The sequence below is a fragment of the Engraulis encrasicolus genome, unplaced genomic scaffold (assembly GCF_034702125.1).
Source record: "Engraulis encrasicolus isolate BLACKSEA-1 unplaced genomic scaffold, IST_EnEncr_1.0 scaffold_29_np1212, whole genome shotgun sequence".
NCBI classification, from domain to species: Eukaryota; Metazoa; Chordata; class Actinopteri; order Clupeiformes; family Engraulidae; genus Engraulis; species Engraulis encrasicolus.
In genome coordinates, this window is record NW_026945588.1 from 1531583 (window position 1) to 1543357 (window position 11775).

Genomic DNA, 11775 nt, shown 5'->3' on the forward strand with positions numbered 1-11775 from the left:
TTGATTATTTAAAAAAAAAAAAAAAAAACATGTAAATGGAAAAGATTATATCTCTCTATGATTTAATTGGACAATTGGCCCAAACACTCAAAATAAAACGGCTAATCTTTCAACATCTCTTCAACACACGTACCAGAATATTCAAGCACACTGAGAGGGGGAAAAAACTATCATAGGCCTATCGTAGTCCTGAGCTAAAGATGTCTCCATGTTCTTAATGCATTCTTTGAGATAGGAGATAACATTCTCAGTGCTGACATCGATAAGAAATAAGTCAAAATAATCTCTTTGGATGACCAGCTTGTCCTGAAGGGCAGAGCAGAACTCCCTGATGAACCCCTTGATGTTCATATTCCCTGAAGAGCTGGTAATAGCATGCCTTATTTTCTTCACAATATCGGAGAGGAGCTGTTTCTCCAGTCTAGCCAGCTGGCCTGTTGACATTCTCTTGATGATTTGCTGCTTTATCCAGTCCTTCATAAATGTCTCATATGATGTTGTGTAAACTTTGTACGTCTGGAAGGACATTTCATCAAGCAGCTGTTTCAAAACTGCAAATTGTAAATTGGTCCGTGTGTTGTAGATCACTCCCTCATTCCCTGTCTTCATTTCATTTGCTATTGCCTGGCCAAGGTGTCGAGACACATAGTCCTGAACGGCTGGTTTCAAACACGTATTGGTGAAATAATGAGCTTTCTTTATGCACTGATCTATTCATAAAACTGTGCTAAGAAACTCTCAAGAAAGGTCTCCTTTGACTGCCCCAAACAATGCACCTTAACCCCAGTGTTACCAAAACACTATAGCTAAATACTATAAGTCTTAGATAAAAGTGTTATGTAATGCAATTTCTGATACAAAATGTAATAAACTAACACTTCTTTGTCATTGTTTTGATTTATTACATATGGATCAATACAACTGGATTATTATACATCAGAATCAGAAGGAGATAGGGTTAGACATTATTGCCTATACGATTTGATATAATATAATATCGAATAGACAGGGGTCAGGAACCTTTTTGGTGGAGAGAGCCAAATTACAGCCAAAAAGACATTTTCGTGAGAGCCATACCACTTAAAAACACGGAATACAATTAAAATCATGTTTCAATTAAGCCCAAAAATTTTAGTGTACTGTCAAGTTATTACTTTTATAGACAACTGGTAAAAGTATAGGGTAGCTAACTGTCAACTTCATTACGGCAGGGGTCTGGGAGTAGCCTGGTCCTGACCATCCCATAATACTACCATTTCATTTCGTATTCATGGTCTGGCATTTGTTTGCTCTGAAGCGATTGTAGGAAGCAGGAAGTTTGCACTCAGTTATGGTTTGAAATTATTGGACACCTCTCACCCAATCGCTGGCAGTTACTCAACAACAACATAGCACAGACCAATGGCTCTGGCGCAGATGTGTACGTCATTGTCACGAGCGTCCTCCCCCTTTCGTCCCCACGTGGGGGGCGTATTCGATTATTGGCTGTTTTCTGGGGGGGGGGCGTTGCGATCAAAATTCTACTGCTCCAGGCACTCCACAGAGAAGCACGACCAGACTACAGTAGTGGAGCCAATCCTTTGGCGGAAGTACGTAGGATGGCTCGCGGGGCTAGTCTGGGAGTCCTCCCCCAAATTTTTTGTATTTCTTAGATGTAATTTCCTACATTTTAACGCATTTTAATGTCCCGTGTCCTGTTTCAGCTCAATTCGGAACACATACTTTTATTTATACATACGGAAAGAATCTTTATTTCAAAGGACGGTTGGCAACCCTAAGTAAGTAAGAGCCCGATACAATTCCCAAAAGAGCCACATGTGGCTCTAGAGCCATAGGTTCCTGACCCCTGGTCTAGGAGATGAGATTATTATTATAAATGTGTGAACTGACCGGTTACAGACAGTGATATAGAAATACAATGGAAATATTTGTTTACAGTATAAACCATGATACAATGGAATAAGTAATATATTAAATGACTGAAGAAGCAAACAGGATTAGTTCTGAAATAAAACATGTAATATTTATAGGCCTACATCTATTGACACAATACAATATTGATTATTGAAGAGGGTGAATTTAGTACTGTAAATTTGTGAGCTGACTATATAAAAAGTTGTATAAAAAGACAACTGGTACAGATGTTTATATGGTGTGATATGATAAAATGTTGGAATAAGGAAGTGGGTTATAATGTGTAAACTGACTGTAGATAGGCAAAACACAACCAATTATTGTATGTTTTTTTGTACAATGAATCAACACAGCTGGTTTATTACACATCAGATTCAGAAGGACAGAAGGATTAGAAGACACAATATTGAATTAGGATTCATCAGATTCGATGACACATGGTTAAAATATAATACACAGGGTTGATATGATACTAAGGAAGTCAGTTATAATGTATGAAATTTACTATTTTTTATAGAGAGTAATATAGAAAGACAACTGTTACAGAATGTTCATACAATATGATATGACATACTACTGAATAAGGTAGTAAGTTATAATGTAAAACATGACTGGTGAAAAACGGTAATCTAATCTGTGTATTAATTTTGTGCACTGTACTTACTAGACAAAACGGGAAAGCTCAATATCACTTCAGAATTGAAGCTGTCAATTGGGCGAATGTGATTAATCCTCACATAAAACATCTAATATTTCAATATAAGAACCAGAATTAATTTGCACTGGGAGAAGAAAAAAAAAACATCAAGCAAAATCTCAAAATGAATCATTGTTTTCAGATTGCCAGAACTATCATTCAATCAAAGCAAAAGCAGAAGAAGAAGAGACAAAAGCCACAAAGATCCTCTTCCTCATCCATACAGGAGACAGGGGATCATCTTCAGTGTCAATGTCACCAAACTTCATAACATCATAACAGATCCTGCCTGGCATGACACTTTTTACTTACAAAACTGCATTCATTATCACTGACAATAATTACAAACTATTTCTGCACTATTTCATGTTAAATGCCTTCTTCAGGCCTGTCAGAGCATCCTGGTGTGTAAGCGTCTTCCAGCCAACTGGGATGTCTGCAGGTTCTGCATTATGAGCTTCAGCCAGATTTTTGTTAAACTCCTTCATCACATATGTCCAGTAGTCTGAGGCCTCAACACTGGCATCTCCTGCTATGTCCCACTTTGGGAAGATTGTTCTGTACTCCTTATAGGGATGGTAGTTTTCTTTTGTTTCTGCACACTGGAATGTTCCACTACTGATTACTGCAGTTGTGCATATGTCAGTGTTCAACTTCTGTGTATGCATCCACCTGTATGTTCCAAGACCTTCAGGTCTGTGCATTTTGGCAAAGTGTGTGGTGTGGCCCTGCCCTCCTGCTTCACAGGGTGTCTTACAGAAGGGACACTGGTGTCCACATCCACACAGACTGGAGAAGAGCAGATCATGGGGTGTTGGTTGCATCTGCTCAATTCTCTTAGTGAAGTCATTACTGAGGCTGTTGTACTCCTGAGCTAAAGAAATTTCCATATCCTTGATGAACTCTTTGAGGTAGGAGACAAACTGTTTCATGTCAGTATCGCTGAGAAACAAGAAGGTGTCTAAGGCATCTCTTGGAATCACCACCTGATCCAGAATGGTAGAGTAGAAGTGCTGGACAAATCCCTTTATGTCCTTGATCGTTGCAGAGATTGTGATGGCATCGTTTATTCTCAACACAATTTCAGAGAGGAGCTTTTTCTCAAGTTGCGGCATGTGGCCTGTTGCAGACATTCTCTGGATGATATGTTGCTTTATCCAGTCCTTCACAAATCTCTCATATGATCCTGTGCATGTGATGTATTTCGTGAATGACTGTTCCTCAAGCAGCTGTTTTAACACCTCAAACTGGAAATTGCTCCTTGTGTTGTAGACCACTCCCTCATCTCCTGTCTTCATTTCATCTGCTATTGCCTGGCCAAGACGGGTTGTGATGTTGTACTTAACTGCTGGCCTCACACATGTGTCAATAAATTGTTTAGCTTTCTTCAAACACTGATCTTTTTCATTAAACAGGGATAAAAAGCTCTCCAAATATGTGTTTTTAGACCTCTCAAGACATTGCTGTGGATTGTTTCTACCTATGAAGTCATTGTGTGCTTTCTGGAACTGCCTTGCAGCAAAACCGACGATATGAAACTTAACATGCGCTTCACATTCATCAGGAATCTTCTGATCTTTCATTTGGTCATCAATAGATTTGAGAAGCTCTTTAATGTATGTATCGTTGTAATCCAAGTTGTTTCTCTCCATGTTGTCAATGTTGTGTTTAACAACATTGTGACATTTAGTGATAATGTCGTCACAGATCTTTTGTCTTTCTTTAATGAAGTTTGCTCTATCTGATGTTAGGACATTCCACAATTTCTTCATACCCTCAACAACGCCTGAAAACCACTTATCATTAACATTGTAACTCCCTTGTCCACATTGCATCAGGTCAACTTTTGTGAGCATTTCACGGACACTTCCACCCTTTCCCCGTAAATTGTCTTTAAGTAGATGTTTAGCATTCTTACCAACATCGGTCAGTTGTAGTTGGACGTCTGACAGCTCTGACATGATGTCTCTCCACATGGTGTCAAATTCTCTGTTGAGGTCATCCTCAGAAAAACGTGTTGCTGTCCTACACATTTCAATCAGCTGTAAGACTTTTCTGTCAATGGCAACTGTCTGATTGTTCTTTATTACGTTCACCTTCTCCATCTCTTTCCTGATTTCAACAGCCTGCTCCAAATGTAGTTTGAGTGAATGTTCCGTCTCTTTCTTGAGGGACCAGACACTATTTTGAAATTCCTGTCTGTATTTCTCCACTAACACAACCTTCTCATCCTTCTGTTTGAAGTATTGCTCAAGATTCCATAGCATTTTTTGCTGTTCTTGGTCTAATTTGACTGAGGCCTCATGCAACATGTCCCTGAGTGTAGTCTGTAATTGACTGATTTGGACATTTTTCTCAGTCACTCCAAAATTGGATATAATTGATGTCTTGGCAACAAGCCAGGTGTTCATCTCTGATTGGAATGCCCACTCCCATGTGTTGTAGTGCTTACATAAATCTAGGTAGGCATCAGCCGCCAGACTGTTCCTGAAGTTGAAGATGAAGTTCTCAAATTTCACTGCATTCCACAAATCCTGAGTCCACTGTAAGAACTCTGTTGCATCACTGCTCCTCACATCATCAGATTTTAAAAGGCGAATCAAACTCTTTTTGAGTTCGTACACAGCTTCACTGTAGCCAGTATTCACTGGGGCCATTGGGGGAGTTCCATGCCAAAGCCCAGGGATATAGTAGCTGTCTTTTTCAGGATCATATTTCATCACATCAGTGAACTTTGTGTTGGCTTCTTTCTTCTCCATCTTAGCTGCTGCCTGAGTCATCTCATTGAGCTGTTCCACCAGCTTATTCCGATCTCTCATGTTTTTGTCATGAGCAGACATGTCTGACACATTCTGATGCACAAACAGACATCTGGGCTTCTTCCCAACCTCCTTCATCCTCAGAAAGGCATGGACCACAATCTGTAGAACATCCTTCATCTCCGTATTGTTCTCCATGGCAACATTGATAATGCTGATGTCACTGAGCCCTATCACCAGGGTTGCTAGTTCGTTGTCATGTTCATAGCTTGTGCCCAGTGCTGCTAGTTCAGGTGATTTTAGTCCCTCTGTGTCAATGACCATGATGAAGTCACAGTTGAGCTCAGATCTGAGTTCCTCAGAGACCTTAATCAGCAGCATGAAGGCTCCTCTGGTGCATCGCCCACTGCTGACAGCAAACTGCACCCCAAACATGGTGTTGAGAAGGGTGGACTTCCCAGTGCTCTGCACCCCCAGCACAGTCAACACCAGGATCCTGCTCTTCTTGTCCACCAGTTGATGTAGCTCAGTCAGCACTGCTGATATCCACTTCATTGGGATGTTTGAAGCATCTCCATCCACCAGCTCCACTGGAAACCCATCCAGCAGCATCTGAGCACAGAGACCAGGAAGGTGCTGGACTTGTTGTCTGGCTGGGTCATCTTGTCGAAGGGAGCAAGCACACTCATAAACCTGTCCAAGCTCTCTGAAAAAGTGCTCAGGACCTAGCGAGCAGTTAGAGATCTGCCCATCTAAGGTTTTCATATGCTTCTTGTCTACTGGATTCTTATTGCAACAGTCTATGTACTGCTGTCTCAGTGTGGACAAATTTTCTCTGGTGAGGGTGTCTAGTTGAATCTTCAGCCATTTAAGAAAATACAGACGTTCTGTCTTTGGTTCTGAGATTGCAGTAATAAATAAGGCCATGGCTTCTGATATGTCTTTCTGTTGCTGTTCTTTCCTGAGGTCCTGCTCTTGCGTTGTCAGTGAACTCCTGTAATGTTCTATGCTTTCCGCTTTTGTTGAGTTTCTCATTCTGCATCTCTCTTTCTCTAACTGGCTGATTTCCTTCCAGAGGGTTCCATGCAAAGGCAGCTGCTCCTCCTTAAATTTCACAACATTCTTCACCATTTCACTGATTTCTTCAGCATTTTGTCGGGTACTCTGGCAGTCATTGCAGTCCTCATCCACCAAAATACCAATATGTCGAGCTACAGCTGCCAAATTAAACATATTGGTTTTCAGTACTTTTTCTTCGACAATACCTCTCACATGGAAGCGCAACGCTTTGACAAATTGAGACTCATTTTGTTTTCTTCTGACTATGACATGTTTCTCCTCAATTTTGTATTTTCTGCAGGCCTCCCTGAGTTTGTCCATATCATAGCCCTGCCTCTGAGAGTTTGTGACCAGGAACAGCTCTGCTTTTCTCTCTGTGTTGGTGAAAAGACTGAGGTCACCCTCCAGGTCATCACTGAAGATGAAAACTGCAGCTGAGGTCTGACACAGGAAGGACACCTGAGCTTCAAACAACCTGCTGTCTCCTCTCAGGTTGGCCACAGCCACAGGCTGTGTGAATATGTCAATGTTTCTGATTCCACAAGGCAGATACCAGCTGACTTCAACCAGCCCATCTGAGATTCTCCTGGGCACATCACCACATGGCATGTTATGATGGATGAACGGTTTATTGGGTTGAGAGGGACTACTGAGCAACTCATCCAGCATTTGAGATTTAGACAAACTGCTCTCCCCTACCCTAACGAAAGACACAAGGGGGATTTTCATCTCCACAATCCTGCCTTCTACTAATGCCCCTTCACCTGATGAAGAATGAGGTTTGTAGATTTTAACTAGATCTCTCATGGCCCACAGCATCAGAGTGCTCTGCTGTGTGTCACAGTTTGGCAGCAGCAAAGGAACAGCAAACTGGCACAAGGACATTTTGGAGACCATTTCCTGCTGGAGGAAAGGATCTGCACAGTGGAAAAGGGCAGTGATCAAATCTAGAGGATTCATAGCATCAGAGTCACCATTATCATCAGTAAAAGCAGAACTACACATTGTTTGGTCATTTGCACATTGTAAATTTCTTGCATCTAGATTGGACACAATCAGTTTATTTAAGAAACTCCATGGCAGTTGCTGTAGACCTTGTGTTGGTGTATCAGACAGTGTGTTGCTCGTTATCTCCAGGACTGAGCTGAGAGTGAGCTTCCCTCCCTGCAGATCCCTGAGGCCCAACGAAGACAGCAACTCAGAGAGGAGGACTCCTGTGGAGACATAGTAGAGCGGTGGCTATAAGTTTTTTCAGTAGACAGGACATCAGGTAGGATGAGTCCTGCAGGAGTAAAAAGAGTGAATCCCATTTCACCCCTTAGCCCTACACGTCTCCCCTTCCCCTCCATTTTGCGGGTTTAGTGGCATCCCAATTCATGTTAAGACAGAGGGGTAGATGTACGGGGAAGAGCTTCCTACCCCTCCAAACTGAGGCTATGACAGATTTCCTCGAATGCATTGCAAATGCCTTTAAAAATTGGTGGCATCCACAACAGCACACAAATATAAGCATTTGCGCCTTAATTACATTACATTACATTACACTCAGCTGACGCTTTCATTTATTCAAAGCGACTTACAGTTATTCTTTTTCAGGGTATTGGTTACAGTCCCTGGAGCAGTGTGGGGTTAGGTGCCTTGCTCAAGGGCACTTCAGCCACGGGCGGAGATGTAGGGAGGTCAGGGGGGATTCGAACCTGCAACCTCCAGATTGAAAGACCAGCTCTCTAACCCACTAGGCCACGGCTGCCCCATAGTTGACTGTTTTATAGTGGTAATAATTATTGTATTGCACTAAGTTTAAAGTGATGGTTCGGAGTAGATTCACCCTAATACCATTTAAACCGTGACATCCATCCAATAGTCCACCCTAAGTGTTTTCTGAGTTACCGAGTTATTGTATCATTATTCCTGAATAGCTTGGCACAAGCGTTATTGGGCATTCACAGTATCTCCAAACTAACCCCACAAAAATCACATGTCATGACACCAATCTTCTACAGTAGTACAAATATGGTTTCTACTCACAAAACGAAGCATTTGGAAGTTTGGAAATAGTCCAGGACTTTATTATTATCAACACAAGCCGAATAGATTCTGTCCTGCCAAAGCTACGCAAATAACCCCTACTGGATGGATTCACGGTTCAAATGGCATTAGGGTGAATCTACTCCGAACTTTTTTTCCCCCAATGTGTAATGGTCATTTTCTCCATGTAACATGAAAAAAAACGGCAGCACAATGCATGGAAATCATGAAGGTTTCGCGAGGGTTGCGCAATTCCTGTCCTTTTTTAAAATTGTTGCGTGAGTAATTGCAAATAATATCGCTGGTTTACTCATACGTAGAGAGGCTTTTTTTTAATGCTATGGGTGTCATTCCGTGATTGTTGGAGGGGTGTCTCAATTCATAGGGGTTGCTTTCAAGCCCTTTGCCTCACTGCTCAGTTTGAAAGGACGAGGGGCAAGGGGAAGGCGTAAGGGTACAAATTGAAATGGATTTCGGCCTAAATGTACAGATGGAATAATAATGTATAATTAATATTATCAAATATAGCTGAGCGCAGTGATACGGGGCCTAGCAGTGCCTGAGGTGCTAAGACAAGACAATAAAGTGACCATGTAGATCAGGAGTGTCAAAACTCAAACTGACTCAAATTGAGGGCCAAAAATCTAAATCTGGAGCAAAGTTGTGGGCCAATATTTCTAAATGTATACAATATTTCTATATATACAGTGGTGCTCATATGTTTACATACCCCAGCAGAATATGCGCTTTCTCTGCGATTTCTCACAAAATATGACGGATTACACAAAACCTTTTTTTTCACTCATTGCTAGTGACTGGCTTAAGATATTTATTAGCAATATTCTGTGTTTACTCTTTCAAAAGCATGATCACAAGCCAAACTACCCAAATGACCCTGTTCAAAAGTTTACATACCCTAGTTTCTGATGCTGAATATGGCCCTGTTTAACATCAAGGACCACTCTAAATTGTTTGTGGTAGTTGTGGATAAGGCTCTTAATGTTCTCAGATGACAAAACAGCACATTCTTCCTGGCAGAATGGTTGTTTCCTATAATATCTTTGGGTGTCTTGCTGGAACCTCACATTTGAGGTTTCCCCTGAGTGGCTCAATGATGTTGAGATCAGGAGAGTGAGATGGCCGCTAAAAAACCTTCATTTTATTCTAAAGTTAATGACGGGTTGATTTGGCTTTCTGTGTCAAAATATTATATATAATATTACCTTCGCCAAGGGGGTTACATGTAGCCTATGTGCTCGCCTGAGTCTGTGTGTTTGTTTGTTCATTCTGTGCTTGTTTGTTCGTTCACTGCTATTTCACGACCTGCCACAAGGTACGGGGGGTGACTTCAGCACTGGCTAATATGGCACACGGGTGCGTCTGCACCTATGCGGCCTGCCACAGGGGGATGCACAACCATTCTCAACAATATGGAATCAACAGAAGGAATGGGGAAAGGGGACTCGAACGTATTGGCATACTTGGCAAGCTATCAACAACAGGCAGCTAGGCTACACCCTCGCAGCCACCATCGTAGATCGTTGAAGTTCACAATGCTGTCACAGGGCACTTCATTTCATAACGAACAAACGGTGGAGAGGTGCATAACGGAGAACAGTGATTTTCAATGAGGAATAGGGAGAAGGGGATGGCTCCTCTGCCGACAGCGCCAAGACCAACTCGCAATAGCTCATATGAACGGGTTTCCATAGGCTACATTGCATAGGTAGGAGGAACTCCTCAAACGTGTAATACCCTATTGGCCCGAATATAAGACGTGTTTTTTTGTTATAAAAATAGTACTCTAAGAAGGGGGGTCGTCTTATTTCCGTGCGCTAAATAGCATCAATAAATATATATATATATTTTTTTTTTCTTTAACTTAACCTGAATGCGGCCATTATACTTCACAACAATGCCACGAAACTCAATAATGGATAGGTTAAGAGATTGTTTTGTCCATATCAAATTTGCAGATGCTTTCGTGATGACTGTTGCACCGCACGTGTATCAACTGTCAGGCCCGCTGTCCATTATTGCGTTATGTTAACACAGACCGACGTATTGGATACCCCAGTGTCGACGCACTGCTACTACAGCTCCGCGTGGCCAGGGAGTTATATAAGCTACAGGAAGTGTATCAATCTACATTTTATCGATATAGCAAACCAACTGCCCCTAAATTACAGTTCAATATGCTCTTATCGACCTCGGCACATGTGTTTTTTTCACACACAGCATACTGTTGTGTTGTTATGCTTATGGTCGAAATCGAACATAATAATTTGAACCCAGGCATCATAAGCACATGCAACATAAATGCTTGTGGTCTATATTTTGTACATCCAAAAGTTCAATAGATGTCAAAAATCTACTTTTACGGAGGAAAATGCACCTTCGTGATGACCACAGGTATCATGGGACATCTTTATGTGCTCAACAGTCATTGGGTAACGCAGTCCGTCAGCCGTGGCTATTTGCATAACTTTCGGGAGAGCTCAACTTTTTGACGTGCCACCGGACCTGACCCACGCTTGCCGTGACGGAATCCCAACATGCTTTGCGAGTCCGTTAACGACGATCTGCCGCGTTGGTACGGCTTGTGTCAAACTGACGAATGGACGGGCACCCCCTATTAACAGAGAACTTAAAGAAAATGTTTGACTTTTGGTTCTCTAAATCAGTGTTTCCCAACCTTTTTTGTCTCGCGTACCCCCTAAACCTCTTTGTTGTGCTATGAGTACCCCCTAATTCATGTTCTATATCGCTTTCTCTGTCCTGATGTGACTGCTCCATACATTTGTTATAATAATAACATATTTCCAAGTACCCCCTGCTCGCGTACCCCTAGTGGTACACGTACCCCTGGTTGGGAAACACTGCTCTAAAGGTTAGAGTTATTACCACACCAAAATCTACCACTTAAAAACATTCCCTTTGGTTACAGTAGAAACCAAGCAGCCATTGGTTCCAGTTCGGTTCTGTATACGTTTTGGATACGTCTGATTCGGTTCTCACTTGGTTGCCAGGAAAGTTTAATTTCAGTTCCCAGAACTATATATGTGTGGTCCCCATTCCATCCCCTCGCCGTTCTCTCACCGTACCTTTATTGCTTTTCATGTTTGTTCCCTAATCGTTCCCATATGGTTCCCATAACCTTGTTATTTACATTATAGGTGTATTCACTTCAGAGCATAAGCAATGATGACTGTCCACCCTATTAAATCACATACGTCTACATATTAGTAACAGTATTTCCTCCAGATTTCATCATGGGTAACACTTTATAATAAGTACCCCTTTTTAAGCATAAGTTAA

The 11775-nt window shown here is 41.7% G+C and overlaps 1 protein-coding gene across 1 annotated transcript; it reads right to left on the reverse strand.

Annotated features, from left to right (window-relative positions):
• Nucleotides 1–2970: 2970 nt before the first annotated feature.
• Nucleotides 2971–9877, reverse strand: LOC134443248 (up-regulator of cell proliferation-like). The gene is made up of 2 exons (XM_063193126.1): nucleotides 9844–9877; nucleotides 2971–7643 (listed from the first exon to the last, which is right to left on the reverse strand). Exons 1-2 carry the CDS (start codon nucleotides 9875–9877, stop codon nucleotides 2971–2973), a joined length of 4707 nt encoding a protein of 1568 aa, XP_063049196.1.
• Between the last annotated feature and the right edge of the window lie 1898 nt (nucleotides 9878–11775).

Bases quoted from the DNA above. Each gene is read 5' to 3' on its own strand.
- LOC134443248 (XM_063193126.1), bottom strand. From the start codon at position 9,877: ATGGTTGTGCATCCCCCTGTGGCAGGCCGCATAG. The intron at 7,644-9,843 runs GTGCAGACGCAC...ATGTCTCCACAG, and splicing joins CCCTGTGGCAGGCCGCATAG to GAGTCCTCCTCTCTGAGTTG.